Source organism: Dipteris shenzhenensis, chromosome 17, assembly GCF_047967505.1.
Source record: "Dipteris shenzhenensis isolate YYH24624 ecotype China chromosome 17, Dip_SZ_1.0, whole genome shotgun sequence".
Classification (NCBI taxonomy): Eukaryota; Viridiplantae; Streptophyta; class Polypodiopsida; order Gleicheniales; family Dipteridaceae; genus Dipteris; species Dipteris shenzhenensis.
The window spans coordinates 27,837,010-27,856,492 of record NC_141612.1 but is presented as its reverse complement, the minus strand read 5'-3'; the positions used below and the strand labels follow the sequence as shown (position 1 = coordinate 27,856,492).

Genomic DNA, 19,483 nt, shown 5'->3' with positions numbered 1-19,483 from the left:
CATGACTCTCGCCCGGCTAAGTCCTCTAATGATGGAGGTCGATTGGGCTTTCACAATTTCATGAGTTCATTGCAAATGCGCCTTCAATTCTGGGCGCGCTCTCTCACCTTAAATTCGTAATCCGCTCATCTATAAGTTTGTTTCTCGACTCAAAAACAGACGTTGACCGGTCCTTGGCTACCAATACTCCTTTGACAGGAGGCATATGGGAAGCCACAACACTCGTAGCGATGGATTTCTTCCCAGGATCCTTTTTCTTTGCTCGCTCTGTTCATCGTCCACTTTTGTTTGATAGACCCGATCATCGCGCCAGTGTTTCGGAGGCAATTGCGTCGATGATGCCCACGGCATACAGTTTTTTCGAGTTGATTTTTGTTGTTAGTTTTCTCGTTTCACTCCGCGAGACTTGTTCCACTTACCTGACGAGGGCGACAACGAGTAAGCGATTGGAAGTAGTTCTAGAAGCGCCCTAAATAAGAAACCTATGGAGCACAGTCGGGGAAACGAATGGAAACGGATAGGGAAAGTATGGGCTCCCCACAACGCTACTTCTGGGTTGGTCCTATAAAGGAACCTTTGGTGGATCTTCACTGTGCGTGAGTCCAATCGTTGTCTTTGCGTGTCTGTCTTTTGCATGCAGTTTTCGTTTATACGTACGCAGTAGTGACAATGTCCAAAGCAGAGATAATTGCTTCCGAAGATGAATCCGAAGGATATGCCGACTCCATGGACATTAGCAGTGGAGACTTTGAACGAGGTTGACGCTATTTCCACATTCACTTCCTCCTTTCGATTCCAATATCAATCGCTTCTGCATGCTCTAATACCATTCATGGAACTATGAAGGACTAACAAACTATATAGAGACGACGCCCAATCAGAAATTCATGGTAATTTCAAATCTATCGTTCGTTTATTTTTGTCAGCTTGGATTGATTATTTCCTTCCCGCACTACGAATGTTGTTGGAGATCTTTGTATTGCAGCCATTGGTCATATTCCGGAGCTCCTTTGCCTTGTCTTCTCCGTGTCCGTCCCATTCCATCTCACTTGCCAAGCCGCTCTTTTTGCTGCGGCTCAAGTTGTCCCCAAGGCTGCTCTCCGGTCTGCTGCTTCCTCCCAGGCTCCCGCAGCGTCCCTATTTCCTCTCTGTGCAAATCCGCATTACAATTATATAAGCCCACCCTCAAGTGCTCACCATCTTTGGCAGCTCCTACGCGCTATTTATAAACCCACACCTTATAATATACATTCGCACCTTTTTCCACTACGCCATTTCTCATGATCAAAGGCGAAACAGCCTCACACCATTCTGCCTGGACCCTTCCTATTTCTCGTATGTGCCTCACACCATTCTGCCTGGACCCTTCGTATTTCTCGTCTATGCAGCCTCACACCATTCTGCCTAGACCCTTCCTATTTCTCGTCTGTCGGCTCGTGCACACTCCTTCAATATAGTCTCTAACGTGCAATTAACGGAGTTCCATCTTTCTGTATCAGCCTACTCTGTCTCATTTCGAATTATTTTTTTTTCCATTTTAGCAGCTCTGCAGGAACCCAATTTGAAAATTGCCCCACTTTCAAAAGTCGATGAAGTTCCCTTTGTGGCTGAAAACTTGAGGGATGAAGATGTACCCAAAAAACTTCATGCCACCAAGGGTAACCAATCTTTGCAAGATGATGTTGAAGTTTGTCGATGCTACTTTGTTCCTTGCTTCAAATTGATGTTATCTGATTTGAATCCTTGATTGAAACTAATTATTATCATCCCTTTAGATAACGCAACAGAGATGCTCTTGCCAAGTGACCCGCCAAGTGTCGCACGCAGTCCGTTGCAGTAGCTCGAAGGAGCACTGTTTTATCATGTTATTTAGAATTATGCTCATGGGATTGTTCTCCCTTGTTTTTCGCCGCACAAGCAATCTTTGGCATTCGATGTAATTTTTTTTCTCACAAAAGGCCTTGGGCCGCCAACGAGAGAGGCTATCCCAGCACTCACACAACAAGGTATCATTTCAGCCTCTGGCACCTGCTTGATAAAGACATCTGCGCCTGCTCCCCCATCAACTAAGATTTTCCCTTTGGAGCTAATATCACCAAGAGAGAGTGGTGTTCGTAAGCACGCAAAGAGGATGTTGAAAACCGCTTTCTATGTCGCCACCAAACAAGCATGCACCGAAGGTATACGTTCCTCTCCTTTTATTTATTCCTTGCAATCGACCAAAACTTTTTCTACGTTTTCACGATCGTGCTCACTTGCTCTGTTCGGCAGACAGTCCACAAGAAGGTTTGCGAAATTAAACTCAAGTGCCAAATGACCATCTATGTGAGGCTGCCAATTCCAGAGGAACACGGTGGTTCAAACATAGAGGATAGCTAGTTCCTGTTTATTAGCTTCATTTTAAGGCTACATAGAATAAATGTGCTTTCCATTAAGTGAGACAATGAGTTCGCTATACGATTGCTACCGCCCAAGTAATGTTTAATTATATTTTTGAGCTTATGGCCTAGCTTTTACATGCAACTTTGTAATTGCACTAACTTACATTAACATCCGTAATAGTCACGGACCCCCCACTATTTGATTCTCCCTAATAATTAACTAATCATGCGTATCGTTTTTTAATCAATTCGTGCCACCCCCATGCCTGGTTTTCTCTACTTTATTCAAAAAAAGGTGAAGCACATACACTCTGGAGAGTACAGTCACGCCCCCTCCAACTTAAGACAAAAATATCTACCGCATAAGAATTTTCGTAAAGCAAAAGAAATGGAAGAACAAGAACTAGCATTAATATAGGAATTTCAATAATGCCAATAAAGGCATTGATCTCTCGCTCACAACATTGCTTCACATCTTCTCCAAGCTAGCTCCAGTGCCATACCCATGAAAGGAAAAGTGTAGCTGACCCCACTGCCACAATCATGCATCAAAACCAAGTCATACATAGTATGGAAGATGGAAGCGGCCCTAGTAGGCTCATTATTCCTCCACGGCCCAACCCTCCAAATCCAAATGCTTTGCCCATCCTCTGTGTCAGTGCCCTATCAGAGTATGTTCCACACCAGTTTGCCTTCAAGGGAAAGGTTTTGGCAAAGTATGGTACCTACAAAGCAAAAGATGTGCCATACCCTATGTACATGCGCGTCGACTTGACCGATTGTTTTCTTTTTGAGACAATCACCTTGCACATCCCCCACGCATATGTAACGGATCTCAAAGACGTGTTCCAAGTAGATGACTTTGTTAGCGTGGAGGGCCCAACCATTAGCACGCGTGCACTTGGTAAGGGAGGTATATCCTCTTTTTCTCTACGTGTTGACACAACCATCACAATACTGAAGGGGGAGCCATTCGATGGAGAGATTTCATCCGTGCCAGATAATGTCATTAAACTCTATTTGCGATGGGTTGCTAATCAAATGGAAAACATGCGTGCACCTTTCACTTTAGTTATCGACACCCTCGCCTTTGTCATCGTCAGATGGATCTTGATGGCCCCTTGACCGACCAGGTCATCATAGTTGACGGACCCAACCCCTCGATCGACAATAACTAGGTGGCCATGCAACTTCGAGGGCCACATGTGGACGAGGTGCTTGGGCTCCATTGCCCCTTTTTGGAGTTCCATACCCGCAATGTTGTTGCAACCCGATCGATGAACAGTCTTTCATTTCCAAGCTTTCTTTCCCATGTTGTCATGTAGGCTACGTGCCACTTAGGTCCCTGCTTTTGTGGATATGATGTGTTTTGACATTGCATTGTACATTCCACACCTAGCCCCAAAAAAAATGCCGCAATGTACATAGTTCCATCAATTAAAAACTATGTACGTAAATTGTATGAACCTTCCCGCTGCATGGTTGAAGATGCTCCTATTTGTCACCGTTTTCTCTGCATTTTGTTTGGATGAATTTCCCATACGCAATGATAATCTTTGTACAACACCCTACCCTTTGAATATTTTGCAAACTAGTTCTTTCTTTCACTTTCCTTTCATTAGCAACGATGAAATTTCCATCCGCCAACACTTTGCCGTTCACCAGTGCAAGCTTGTTGGGATTTTGGCACATCTTCGATTGAGCAAAACAGGTGAGGATGTCTCCCAAGACCTTTGGTTTCTCTGCCATGTGTTTCCCTTGCAATCCAAGATGCTTGTAAGCAGGTGCCTCCCAGCTCTTATGTGCATGCTATCTTCTGAGATTGCATTGAACAGTCCATGCCCAAGTCCAGAATTTTTGCTACACTCTCTTTTGATGCGCTTTGTTGTGTCCTTTGGTCCTTCGACGTAGCTCTTTGCCACAAAGCAAATGCAATTTCCCTTGACCATTGCCTTTGCATGAAACTATGATGTGAACCATGTTAACTCCTTGGCTAGCATTGCACCGAAAGCAGATATTGTTGTAATACAATAACCACCTCCTTGAGGGCCCTAGTCCATTAGACATTTTGTAAGTGAAGTGTTTCCCATTTGACGCGAAAGGATTTTCTGTGACCCACAAATTCTAAAGAGGGTGGCTCTCTCTTTCGCACCGCAAGCACGTAAGCACATGTACTTCCACGCATCTACACTATTTCACTGCGTTCGTACTTGCCTTGTACGACCACAAATCTTTCTGACCTGAGTGCTTCACCACAACTGAGAGCGTAGGGGCCAAATCATCGAGCTCAAAAAATTGAACCCACGATGAATCTAGGCTTGTACAATGCGAGGTTGGATGATTTCATAAAGAACCACCAATCAAACACTGATTTGGCATGTTGTTTGGCCGCACTTTATCCCGCACACACACATGCCATGATGTTCGAAGCGCTTCGATTGGAAGGCATTATTCATAGGAGCAAGGAAAAGGTGACTCCAAGGACTACAAACCAGACAGACCACACTACTTGCATTCAAACTAAAGAACATGTCAGCACCCATGTGTCCCAGCCTTGTGCAAACTCGATCGACCTAACCCTCCATTGCATTGCATGCCTATAAGAAAGCTTGCAAGATTCATTCACAATCCTTCTACACGATTCAATTTTGATACACCCGATATTCGATGTGCAAGCAACTAACGATCGTCAAAGCAATATCGTTTTGATTGACCAGTCGCATACTCCTACCACAATCATGCCCCTTTTGTGCACCCACAGGCGTATAACAATTGGTCACAAGAAGATGAACTGTTCTTGATGCATCTTCTCCAACAAAATTTAGACACGCCAGCAAATGACATAGCAAGAGCATACGAGGAAAGCCACAAAGAAACCACCCACAACCAAGGCTACATGCAACAAGATCTACAAGTTGAAAGCCGCGATGTACCAAGCGAGCCATTCAATTTTAATGAAAAATGCGGTTCCAACTACCTTGCAAGCAAGCTAGGAGACAAGTGGCAACCTTATAGGGTATGTGCCAGTCCCTACCTCCTTTGCAGCATAGAGAGCGAAGCGCAAAAGGATCGGGCCTAAAGCCCATCGCCTTTACCAAAAGAAAATCAATGACTGACACACCAAGCTTCGCATGCAGCTACTGTGGGTGCTTAACTTTCAAATCAAAACTGGCAACTATAAGGATCGAGCTACCTACAGATGAACAAAGCGATGGCAGCTCCAACTCGGCTGAAAATCCAAACAAGATCGTTTGCTCGCATTACTATGGTCAGCTAACAAAGCAACAAGAAGCCCAGGTTCTCAAAAGAAAATATGCAAATGGCTGCGTCGCAAAAACTCATGAGGTCTCTCCTCAGGGGGGTCACTATGTATAAAGTCTCTATATCACATGCGTTCAAGGCCTATATTTAAAGTCCCTTATCTGTAAAAAATTTCATTAATAAAATTTACCCCTTTTCTACACAAATCTGTAATTTTTTTCAAAACTATTTTAAATAGTCCCTTATGTATATTTATTTCTGTAAATTTTAGAAATTAAAAAAATCCTTCTGTTGAACTCATGTGATAGGGTTACATATGATGAGTGACCCCCCCGAGGGTCTCTCAATAAAGTCGAGGAGCGGCTCATTTCAATTAGGATTCCTTTTGCACAGATTAGGCAATTGACGTACGAAGGACAACTGGGACTGCATGGCAACATCGTCAATGTTTTCACTGATGTTGACAGGGCCCAACATGTCCTTCCATGCTTCATTGATGACAGTGCAATGGTCACGGTCGCAATCAAAAGACGTATCCAATATAAGCACAACTACATCAGCGGGCTGGTGCGGCCCACCTTGGCTATGCATGCACTGCATGAAATGCTACAAACACCCCTTTACTTGCAAAACAATGTGAAAATAAACCAAGGGTGGCTTGAGCACATTCACCTTCCTCCTCTCTCTACAAAAGAGCACTGGTCTAGATTGCCATGATTATGGCCTAATATGGGTGGACGGTGCACCTAGTTTAGACAACTATAGTGACAACAACATAGAACAATTCATCAACAAGTACATCACAACAAATAGCAACGAGCTTGACACTAGCCAGAAGGATTTACAAACACACAGGCACAAGCAAACTTGCAAGAAGAATAAAAGAGAATGGAGGTTTGGATTTCCATGACCACATATGTGGGAAACCAATATTCTCAGGCCCCTACCGAGCAATAATTTTCACAAGCCAAATTATATTAAATTCAAGAAGCTCTGCAAGACACATCCATCATTACACTCACGATCGATGATTTTTCCTAGAAATTACCAATGTCTGAATAAGAATACAAACTTGCTATTAGAAGCAATCTTTCCCAACTGAAAGTATTCAACCAAAGAGCCCAGCAAGATATCAACACAAACAATTTCAATCCCATTGACAAACCTATGGGGCGCGAACACTAACATCCAATTTATTCTAAAACCCCACGGAGTGGCTTCGTAGTACACGTTCTACATGACAAAGATCGACAAGCGAGGTTGTGAAGATAGCAATGGGCCAAAGATTTTGAGAAAATGTCCTGGTGGATGAACGTGTGCGCAAGATTGGGAATGCGATTTGAAACACGCAACACATAAGCACCCAACAAGATGTCTACTTATGCCTTTCACTGCCATTGACTACTTCCACAAGAGAATTCATGTACATAAACACAAATTCAATTGAGGATAGGACACTTACTAAAGCGCCGCACACAACTAGAGATCATCCAGAAAGCATCAACATCTTCTTCGATGATATCATTAAAAAATACACCACTAGGGGGGAAGCATTAAGCACTCTATGCTTGGCTTCATTTGCGAGTTGCTACACGGTGAAGGCTAGAAACACCAAGAAAAGAAAAAGAGATAGAATAATATGCTTCAATAATTAGAACAAGATGAAAGAACCTGAAAACCATTACAAGGAGCTTTGCCTATTGTACTTGCCATTCTTGAATAATGAACATGCACTAGACAGCACAATCCAAACTTGGAGAGACATGTATGACCAAAACAGGGAAGTAATTGATTCCCATAATTCAAACTTCACTAAGTTTGTGGCTGTTCCATCAACATTAGAACCCACGAGCACCGCATCCTCCAAGTCCACGAGCAAAAGTCAGACCAAACTATATAGTGACAAATATGACTTTGGTCTTGATATGGACTCTTGCAAGAGGAAAAAACACAAGAACATCATTAAACATTGCAAAGAAAATGCTTTAGCGAACTAGAAATACTACGACCGGCTGAGAAAATGAACCCTGGGCAATAAAAAATTCTAGACGACATCATGCTAAGGAAAAGAACAAACTTGGACTGGTAGCTTCACCTATTTATATTGGGCAACGCAGGCTCAGGTAAAACTTTTGTTGCAATAGCTACGGCGGCAGAGGGACTACGGCGCCACTACTCACACAAAGCGACCTCGGATGTTGATCTCCCAAGGATGTTACTACTGGCATACACTAGCAAAGCAGGAAGAGTAATTAATGGAAGCACATTACATGCATCTCTTCATCTACCTTTATTGACAAGTTCATATACGGGTCTGTCCGCAGAGAAGCTACAAATCTTGGCTACACAATACAAACACATCGAGGTGATCTTGATAGGTGAGATCTCTCTCGTCTATCTAAGTACGTTCCTTGCAACGGACATGCGAATGAGAGAGATAAAACACAACCATTGCAAGCCATTTGGGAGAGTGGATGTCCTGCTTTGTGGCGACCTTTGCCAAGCAAGCCCTATGAAATATTCTTAGATTTTCATTGAGCAAGCGACAAGCACAACAATACTAGGACCTTTTTGGAAAACCCATGTCAAATACTACGAGCTGGAGCAACCGAAGTGCTAAGACAATACGGCGTTCGTGGCAGTGCTCAACAAAATAAGAACCGGAACACAAATAGAGCAGGACATCAAGAGCCTTAACGAATCTCCATCCAAGGCAAGATTCAATTTCCTTGTCTTGGCTGGTCCTTCATTAACTGGGGTATCCTCGATATTCTCTGTTTCTTTGAGCTCTGATTCCCTGACTGGCCTAGGCATTGCTATTGTTGCTTCTCCTCTAGTGTAGTTTTTGAAGTAATTGGGAACTTCCCTTAGGCCTTCATGGCACTTTGTGGTGCTTGCTTGGCTGCTAGCTCCACTAGAAGATATTTGGTCCAATTCACATGTGTTCCCTTGTTCTTCTTTTTTGTTACTGTTCACCATTTCACTCTTCAATCTCACATTGGGTTTGAACTTTCTAAGCTTTTTGCTTTGTGAGACCAATGATGGATTTTCAATAGGATTCGGACTCCCAAGGAGTGGTTCTTTGGCCATACAAACACCTTCAAGCCCTTTAGGATCCCATTTAAAATTTGGGGACTCAGGTGCTTTTGTGGTCTTAGTTAAATACAATTCAACCACTCGAGTCTGCATTCTTTTGAATTGGTTGAAGTGCTCTATCTTGGCCTTTTGGCGCTGTACACCCTCCTTTTTTTTCTTGGACTGATTGCTATTGGATTGTGTTGGAGGGTCGATCTTGGGGTATTCAATGGCTTTGGCCTTTTGGCACTGTACACCCTCCTTTTTTTTCCTGGACCGATTGCTATTGGATTGTGTTGGAGGGTCAATCTTGGGGTATTCAATGGCCATGAGTGCCTGTACGATTACCAAGTCATTGTCAAATACTTGGCCTTCCAGGGTTGCATTATCAACTTCTGTTTCCAGATCCCAATCTATGTCGGCACTATAGCCTTCTATTATGGACTCTTCAGGGTCACTGTCCCATTTGACGCTTGTCATGAAGACTGGCATTTCCACTACTTTTGATTCATCATCCCAAATTGGTGCTTCTAGTTGTATCAGTTGGGCATCCACATCTGGCAACATTAGATGTGTTGTTTTACAATTATCTATTGTAGCCAACGCCTGTATCCAATTATTGATGTCACTTTGTGTATCCCCTTCTATGGGCTTTAGTGCATTGGTAGGTACAGGGGATGCATGACTAGTGGCTGTAGTGGAAGAAGTGTCTTCAACATTTCTAGGAATAGTGGATTTGATTTCCCCTATTCCCAAATTTATCTTGACAACGGTTTCTCTATTTTGGATAGTGATCCTATAGGTGTGCCAATCATGGAGTACTGATGCTTCCCGAAGCTATGGTCTTCACAACAATATCTGGTATATTGTCGCTCCCTTGGGAAGATCCAAGATAGTAAACTGGAGCATGAATCTTACTCCAGCAATTTTTGTTGACACATTGTCAACGATACCCAATGGCTTCATTTTCACTGGTCAGCTAGGCAGATGTTAAATGTGGCCTTTTGCATTGGAGGTAGGCCCCATTCTTCATATAGCTCTCTTGCCAGAATGTTTACTCCGACTCCACCGTCCACTATTACCGGGTATTGACCAAAGGCTTATGCTCCAGTGGGATGGTTACATTTTTTATGTCATCCCTAGCATCGAATTTTACTGAAATTACCTTTTCCTCTTCTTCAGGTGGGGGGAAGTATTGTGAAGATTTGATCCATCCCTTGAAACTCTCCCACATTATAGGGCAATTTCTTAGTAAAGTCCCAATTAGCATTATGACGGGGGCAACTTATCAAGCTTGCTAGTGCGATGCCATCCAATTGGGGATGTTTTGCATATTGCTCTATTACCTGTTGGAAGTTGTTGGGATCAATCCCTGTGTCAATGCTGGGTGCTGATGGTGCTCTGACCTCTGCTGCTGCCATCCTGTCTGCCTCAAATTTTTCTTGTTCTTGTTGAACCCATTGCTTCAAGGCTTGGTAACGCGTCTTTTACAGTTTTAGCATTGGGGTATGCTTCCTTGGCTCCTTGGGTGGCACTTTCCGTGGATGTGCTAGGCATGGTCTCATTGTGTTTTGGGATTGGTATGGCTTGTTTTGCCAGAGGGCTCTTTGCTTTTTGAGTGGAAAGGAGTTTTTGTCATGCCACTTCTTTCTGTTGTCTTGTTATGATCAAGACTGGCTGTGATGCCACACTTTGTGTTGCCACACTGTGACTTTCCACACTTATCTTCCCCAGGGGTACATCAGGTTTTACTTCCATGGTTGGTTGAGGCTTTGTTCTTAGTGGGCAATCCATGCAAGCATGCCCAACTCCACATTCCCTACACACAGGTTGGAATTGGTTACCCTTGTGTGGGCATTCTGCTATGCAGTGGTTTTCTCCACAACCAAAGCACTTGTTGGGTGTTCGATATGTGGTGGGCCTTACTTGATTAGCATACACCGGGAAGAGTCCTTCGGCACCATCCATGTAGTACATAGCGTATTGTGTTTCATACTCATAGTGAGGTTCCAGCTCTTTAGGTTGGAGTTGTTGCATCGGAACTACTGGAGCAAGATTGGGAGCCTGTGGATATTGCCGAGGATTGGGATTCCTCATCAGTTGAGGCACTTGTGTTCTCACTGAGATTGGGTTGAGACATGGCACTTATGCATTAGGTGCCAGTGTTGGTTGTCTGTACATTGGTATTGGTGGCTATTGGTACTATTGGGGCCAGCGTTGTGCTACCCTCATATTGTAGAAACAAGTATTTACATCATGCCCTGCAGCATTGCAAATGGGACACCATAACCATGGGGGCTAAGCCACCTCTAGTGGGTTTAGTCTATTCCTCAAGATTGGGCATTCATTGGCTGTATGGTTTGCCATACAGTGTGGGTACTAAAAATTTTCTCTCTGTGGGTATTGTGGTGGCTGAAAGACACGTAGCTTTTGCTCAATGGTCTGCATCATTTCATCTTTTACTCTTAGGGCCATGGCTTCCACTCTGTCCTCGATGGTGCAATCTTTGTGGGAAGTGCGTCCCTTCTTTGAAGATTTCTTGTCACGTTGACTTGTTTTATAGCCTTCATTGTTCACTGTCAAAATCTGTCATGCCATTCTCAATGTCAATTGTAGCTTCATGAGCGTCGCTAAAATGTGCATAGGTGCTGACTTTTTTCATGTCCTTGTGAATGGATTTTTTCAGGACAGAGATGAACCATGCTATGAGGTACTTGTCGTCCGGACGGGGATCACACTTTGCTATTAATCTTTTCATTCTTCCCAAGTATGTTCTGACCTTTTCTTTCTTGCGCATATCTATATTGCCTAGTTGTAATGCGGGGTCATCTTGCAACCTTTCTGTTTGGAATCTTTTCTGAATTGGTCAGATAGCAGTGCCCATGTGGCTCTTTCCTCTACGAGAAGGTTGAGGTACCATTCCAAAGTCTCATAGATTAGGGCCATTGGGAACCAGGCGGCTTTGGTTTCATTTGACTTGTTGCCTCCAGCACAACATGCTGCACCGAAGAGTTGAAGGAACTTGGCGAGGTCCCCTCGTCCATTGTACTTTGGCATTTCCAATTTATCAAAGTGTCGTCTGCTGCCATTGTTGTTGTTGTTGTGGTTGCATTGTTCTTTAAGGTGTTATGAAGGATTTTGATCGTCGCTACTTATTGCTTCTTCAATTGTTAATTCCTCCATGCTGCTTGTCGATGGTGAGAGGTTGAATTCTTGAAGAGCATCGAGGGCCAAAGAAAGCTTGTGAAAGTATGCAGGGGCTAGTCTTCGTCCAGATCTGAGGTGCATACATAATGCTTAAGTGTATGCTTTAAGTGAGTGCCTTTGACTTTGAAATTCGCAATTGATTTTGACCTTCGCAGCTTGATAATGGCAAAAAATATGCAATGGACAAGTCGAAATCGGTGCCTATGTAATGGCGACTACCAAGATTGAAAACGATGGTAAAAAGACTTGAAAATTATCATTTGAGATTGGATGTTGCATGAGTGAATCTTGGCGTCAACTAGGTCCGATTTGGTCTTCAAACGGCCATGATATGGGCTCCCAAAGGAGTAAAGTTGTTAGGGGGGTTAGAGATGCATTAGTGTCGTAGGGACCATCGTGTTAAAAACATGCCTAGGATTGTTCCACGTGAGTGGGAAGATGTGCCGATGCAGACAGATTGTCAATCGGAGGTCACGACAGAATCTTATGAGCGAAATAGTGCCAAAAAGGGAACCCACACGGGGGTGCAATTTGATGAGTGTTATTGATGCTTAAATTGTGTGGGATTGGCTGGAAAAGGTTCTCGTAGCTCAATGGTTCTGAGTGTGAAGTTGTGGTTCAATCTGGGTGTAATTCGAGTCCCAAACGGGCAAGATATGGACCCTCAAAGTTAGGGGATTTTAGGGGCCCTTTGGTCTTTATGTCCAAGTGTGAATGGACTTTAAGTCTAATTGAGGGAGAGTAACTGACATAGCTCAGTTGATCTAATTGACCAATCCAGTTAATATAAGTAGTAGTTAGCCATTAACCTAACTAATGGTTAGTCACAGTTAGTGTCTTTACTCTAACCTAGTTAGCTAAACGCAGTTAGTTGAACTAACTTAGTTAGTCTACTAACTTAACTATAGTTATTACCTATGCTAAACTAACCTTAGAAAAATATAACCTAACCTAGATTAGAACTAACTTAGATTAAAACTAACCTAGCTAAGGTTAGTTTAGGGTTAAGCTAGGGTTTTTTTATTTTATTATTATTATTATTATTTAAATCAAAATTTTAAACTGAGGGGGGGGAGCGACGGCTAAGATTTTTTGGGGGGGTAGTTTTGACGATGCAGGAGGGGGGAGAGGGGGGGGGGTTGCGAATGGACGGAGGGGGAGGATATAGTGGAGGGCCTTAAGACCCTTGGTCCATGGAGGTAGCCAGGCTGGCAGGCGTCAGGCGGGGGGTGGCATGAAGGTCGCGAAGGGTGGTGCGGCAGAGGCACGTGCGGAGCGGGGTGGGGCTAATTCGTCGCAACAGGCACGACGAGCTTGGCAAGGCGAGGCGAGCATCGTCACCATAGATGGGCACAGGATAGTTACGCCGCCTAAATTAGCATGCGCCACCACGTAGGCGGGTGCTGTGCGGGCCGTCGGGCGTAGCCTTGCCTTAGGTAAGGCAAGGGCTTATAAGCCCTTGTTATTAGGGCTTTAGGCCTTCGTTTAGGGAGGGCCTTAGGCCCTTAGAATAGGCTAGGGAGAGGAGTGGTCGAGAGAAGAGAGAGAGAGAGAGAGAGAGAGAGAGAGAGAGAGGAGAGGGGGGGAAAAGAGAGAACAGAAAAAGGGGGGGGAGGGAGAGAGAGAGAGAGAGAGAGAGAGAAGAGGGTGGGACAGGGGTGGAGGGGGATGAGATGGGGGGTGGAGGTGAAGATGGGGGGGGTGGAGGTGGAGGGGGAGGAGATGGGGGGTGGGAAAGGGGGTGGTGGTGGAGATGGGGGAGGTGGAGGTGGAGGGGGAGGAGGGGAGATGGGGTGTAGAGAAAGGTAGAGAGATGGTAGAGGGGAAGGTGACAGGGATAGAGAGAGGTAGAGAGATAGTGGAGTGGAGGGTGGAGGAGATGGGGGGTGGAGGTGGAGGGGGAAAAGGGGAGATGGGGTGTAGAGAGAGATAGAGAGATGGTGGAGTGCAGGGTGATGGAGATGGGGGGTGGAGGAGATGGGGGGTAGAGAGAGGTAGAGAGATGATGAAGTGGAGGGTAATGGAGATGGGGGGTGGAGGAGATGGGGGGTGGAGGGGCAGGGGGAAAAGGGGAGATGGGGTGTAGAGAGAGGTAGAGAGACAGTGGAGGGGAAAAGGATGGTTACCTTGGACGGAAAAGTTAGAGGTGGTGGGGAGCAAGATGATGGGAGGTGGAGATGGAGATGGAAGGGGGGGTGACGGAAAAAGTGGTGGTGGAGGGGGGTTGATGGAAAAAGTGGTGGTGGTGGTGGTGGTGGAAATGATGGATGGAAGTTGGAGAACAAAAAATAGAAACAGACGGAAAATATGGAGGCTTAACGGAATTTGGAGATGGAAGTGGCTAGCAAAAGTGTGGGGAAAGAAATGAGAGGGGTTGGTGTTCATTTTATAGGATATGGGGGGATTAAGGGTTGATTTTGGGTGTTTAGTGTATTAATGTCATTTTGTAAGTCAACATTATCCTTTTGCATCATTTGGAAGCATTTTTTCACACCTTTTGCCTTGAGGGATGTATCTTAAATGGTTTTTCGAAGGGGGTTCTTTTTCACACATGCAAGCACGTGCTCTACTTTTGCTTCACGTGCTAACCTCCCCGATAGCGGCGCCAAATGTTGTCTCTGTTTTACCCAAGTGCAGGTTCTGAGGGTGTTGGTCACCTATAGTTGTGTCGTTGCTCATAGTAGCATAGGTGTTCACAAGTGTAGCATAGGTCCTCGGGTCATGTTCTGATGGTGAGAGGTGTAGGCTAAAGCATGGAAAGCAGATCTCATGCGCGCATGAATGAGAAAGAGAGCTTGATCATAACGATTGGTGGAGGCTCTCGCCTCCATGGGAGTTCAAGGGTTTAGAAGGGGATTTTAGGGTTCGAAGGGGGACAGGGTTGAGAGAGCTAACTAGGAGTTCCAGGGTTCAAAAGGGGTTGTAGGGTTTAGGAGGAGTCCAAGGTTGAGGAGTGGAGAGCTAGTCTCCTTCCCGGATTCGAGGGGTAAGGGTTGAGGAGGAGGGAAGGAGGAGGAGGAGGAGGAGGGAGGAGGACGAAGGAGGAGGAGGAGAAGGGAGGAGAAGGAGGAGGGAGGAGAAGGAGGAGGAGGAGGAGGAGGAGGAGGAAGGAGATGGAGGAGGAGGATCAGGGAGGAGGAGGAGGAGGGAGGAGGAGATGGAGGAAGGAGGAGGAGGGGGGAGGAGGAGAAGGAGGAGAAGGATGAGGGAGGAGGAGGAGGAGGAGGAGGAGGAGGAGGAAGGAGGAGGGAGGAGAACACGATAGTGTAAGACAACATGGACACAATGGAGATCAATCGCATGAACACAATAGTGAGCTTGAACACTGAACCCCAAAGAGTGGGAGCTTCATTCCATTGAGAGATATGTATACATGTTGGTCTCTACACAATCCCTAGGTACCTCCGTGGTGGGACCTCTTTTGTAGGAGACCTTTTGGACAGGAGTCCTCCACTTTTGGGGGGGACCTTTTGGGTCTCTACACAAATTGGAGGGATCTTTTGGGTCTCTACACAAAGTGGAGGGACCTTAGAAAGTGTAGGCTTTTAGTCTCTCTCTCTAGATTTAGTGTTTCTCTCTCTAGATCCTAATTTTGCAAGTATGATTGGATCTTTTCTAGAGAGGATTTTGGCTATTTTCATTCTTTAAGATTTATCATACCATCTTTCAAGCTCAAGATATTACAAGCGGAGCTTTGCCACTACTCTACCCACACAATGCTCTCATAGTTATCCTAGACTGCACTTTTGGCCATTGTTGCCACAGGGTTAACATTGATATTTACGTCTATCCCTCTTTTGTTTTGTGGAGGCTTGGGATTGAGATAGCTCTCACCCTCTATTGTAAGATCATACTTTGTTATTTTGAATAGAAGATATTACATTTTTGGTGTAAATATAGAAAGGTTGTCAGAATTATGGTGGATGAACTCGAATTGCCCATACTTTGGGGACAAAGTGTCAACAAAGTTTTTTGCCATATGAATTTAATGCAAGGATTGTTAGTAGTACGCCACGTGTGGCTACAATGGAAAAGGCTTGGCTATAAGCCATGCATTGGTGGGTTCTATGTGGTGCATGGTAGAGGATTCTTGAAGTAAGGAAATGCTTCTCAGTCAATCAGCGTGCGATCTGAGCGTGGCTCCATTGAGCCCGCGTCTAGATGCTATAAGAATGAGTTGCGGCCTCTATTATCTCCCCCTTGTTGTGATGAGAGTTGGTTTGTGTTGTTTTTTTCTTCTAGTCGATACCTTTAGCAACTGCTAGTAGATAGGAGTCGCTCTTGATGTCTAAAGGGTCCTTAGATGACTATGATGCTCTGTTACCAGCACCAAATGCAATAGCCGTGAGCTAACGAATTGTGTCCAATTGTGAGTCGCACCTTCATGATTAGCATCAAAGTTTTTGTCAATTATATTTGGTGGATCGGCCATCTTGAATCGATTGTTAAAAGTGTTATTTATGTGAGAGTGAAGACTGCAATTGTATCATTTCATGTGACTTCTCATAAGGTAATGAATCAGAATCGGGGGAGTGCAACTGGTTGTGTTTCTTTTTAGGCTGATTAATGAAGGAATTTTGTAGTGCATGTGTGAGTCCACAGATCGGTGTGTTGAAAGCAAAGATGTCCTGTGGTCCATGTTGTTTTTTAAGAAGTTGTGAAGTATCGAGTGCATAATTAAGTAGTTGAGAGGGTTGATCCGAAGATCAAATGGATCCAACAAAGAAGGACAAAGATGAAGCAGCTGTAGGTAGGTTCAATGGTCGAATTTTCTCTACCTGGCAGTTATCCACCCGACTCTGGCTTATGCACAAGAACAAGTGTCTAGAACAGAGAAGAAGCCAAAGAGCAGTGGCCACAATGCAAAGAAGATTCTGGTGTGGGAGCAAAAAAACGAACGTGCTCTTGGCATGATGAAACAAGCACTTGGACCTGAGTTTTTTCCATCGTCTGGACATTTTAAATACTACTGCAGAGAATTGGGTGACATGGTCCATTCTGTGCGCACACTGTGATCATGGCATTCCAAGAGACCACATCCTGCTCTAGCATCTCTGCAAACACTGCCCTTGCATCGTCTCCGTTACTGCACTTGCCATACATATTGACCAGGGCTGTCCCCACAACGGCATCTGACTCCCATCCATTACAAGCAACAGTGGCATGGATCACTTGACCCTCTTCCAAAGCAGCCACACTGGCACATGCATCCACGATGCAGATGAAGCTGATCTTGTCTGGCTCAAAGCCTTCAGTCTGCGATTGACCAAAAAGTTGCAGTGCCTCTTGCCATGCCCACTCTGGGCAAAAGCAGCCATCGTGGCACTCCAGGAGACCACATCCCGCTGTAACATCGCTGTAAACACTGCTCTTGCATCATCTAGGCTCTTGCACCTGGCATACATACTTATGAGGGCATTCCCAACAACTATTTTTGACTCCCATCCATTGCCATCGGCAGTAGCATGGATCACTCGACCCTCTTCTAGGGCTGCCACACTGGCACATGCATCCACAATGCAAATAAAGGTGATCTTGTCTAGCTCAAAGCCTTCGGCCTGCATTTGACCAAACAATTGTAAGGCCTCCTTTCCTTGCCCATTCTGGGCACAAGCAGAGATCATGGCATTCCAAGAGACCACATTCCGCTCTGGCATGTCCTCAAACACTGCCCTCGCATCATTTAAACTCCCACACTTGCCATACATGTTGACAAGGGCTGTCCCCACAATGATATCTGACTCCCATCCGCTGCCAGCCATAGTAGCGTGGATCAGTCGACCCTCTTTGAACGCTGCCACACTGGCGCACGCATCTACAGTGGAGATAAAGGTGATCTTGTCTGGCTCGAAGCCTTCGGCCTGCATTTGACGAAACAATTGCACGGCCTCCTTGCCATGTGCATTCTGGGCATACGCTGCAATCATGGCATTCCAGGATACTACATCCCGCTCTGGCATCTCTGCAAACAATGCCCTCGCATCATCCAGGCTGCCATTCTGGGCGGACGCTGCGATCATAATATTCCAAGAGAACAAGTTGCGAAAGTTTGTTTTGTGAAATACAGCACGAGCATTCTCCAGGCTCCCACACTTGCTGTACATTTGGACAAGAAGGTTATTCAAGAATCTATCGCAAGCAAATCCATACCTGCCCATGTGTTCTTGCACACGTCTGCCCTCAGACAGGGCCCTCTCATTGGAGCAGCGCCTCAAACGCGAGGCATAGGTAGAACAATCTGTCTCTGGACCCAGATGATCGAGAATCTCCGCATGCAAGCTGTGAGGACCGCAGCTCTTATTCCTTTGATGATGGTGCCAATCTGAATTCTGTGTGCAACTGGGCTTGCCCATTCCTGGCTCGCTGGGCATCTCGACGACAATCCACCCAGTTGGTGCTAGCGTGGTGGCCATCAAACCGAAATTGGGGACAGGAAGGGCCTTAACCGAGTGCCTGCGAGAGCCAATTTTCGCATTCGAAGCCCGAGGGTCCGGGAAATGGAAGCATACTGCCCTGTGTGGTTGCCTTCTATCCAAGGAAAGCTGTTCAATGGCAAAGTAAGTGTTCCCGATGAGGATGGTAGAGAAGGACAAGAATCACAATGGAAGAGGACCGCTATACTAGTACTATTGTACCTTTGTAAACCCAACTGGCTCAAGAGTGGCTCCTTGAATTCATTTATGCTTGCCATCTCTAGGGAACACCATATCTAAGAGAGCCATGCATGGCAGTTTACATATGTAAACTTGTGAAAATGGATTGACTTTCCATTGTGAACTCGGGTGACATGGATTTATTGGAGGTTTGGATGGAAGTCCACATGCATTCGTGAATGAAGCATGCACACAGTGTGCTGACATTATTATGGAATTGATGGCATGTTGCTGAAATGAGACCTCCATTTAACGTCCATCTTGAACGTTTGGGTGGATTTCATAAAAACCTCTCAATGTGCATGTCTTGGAAGGTGGCAACATATCCTGCTCTCTGCCCACCTAAATTGTGCCATCCAATTCCATTGTCTACCTTCGTCTGATGTCAACAGTGCAGTGCCTCTGGGCTATCAGCGATGTGGAGTTTATTATAGCTGTTCGAACTCCAAAATGACCATGCATGTGGCCACACTCTAAGGTTGGGAAACCAATTAAACATTTTCAGTAGAATGTTCTTTGCAACAAGGAGGGCTTAGGCCAATTTGACAAGCATCTGCAACAAGTGGACAAGTGAAGTCCAGTGGTTGATGCCCACACAACAAAAAGCGGCTCGTCCGTCAGAGAGTAAGTTGCATTCACAAGGGTGGATGCTTACAAACCTTTCACCAAGCTTATTAACCCATGTTTTTAGACATCATGCATATTGATTGGCTGAATTATGCAAGACACTCTCTTGGGTGGGATTGTGATGCCATTGGACTTTTGTTCCTCACCCAGGCGTGAGTCACCTGCTAGTTCATTTTCTTTTGCAAAGCGGCGCCCATCTGCTGGCAGGTGGTTCTGAAACCCACCTTACAGTCCTCCACTAGCATCTCCGCTCATTTGAGCGGCTGCAGGGGTTTGATT

At 45.2% G+C, this 19,483-nt stretch overlaps 1 protein-coding gene across 1 annotated transcript; it reads right to left on the bottom strand.

Moving 5' to 3' along the window:
* Window positions 1-1,045: 1,045 nt before the first annotated feature.
* Window positions 1,046-18,337, bottom strand: LOC147891928 (pentatricopeptide repeat-containing protein At2g13600-like). Its single transcript, XM_087388539.1, has 2 exons — window positions 17,564-18,337; window positions 1,046-1,219 (listed from the first exon to the last, which is right to left on the bottom strand). The coding sequence occupies exons 1-2, from the start codon at window positions 18,335-18,337 to the stop codon at window positions 1,046-1,048; spliced, it is 948 nt and encodes a 315-aa protein (XP_087244665.1).
* Between the last annotated feature and the right edge of the window lie 1,146 nt (window positions 18,338-19,483).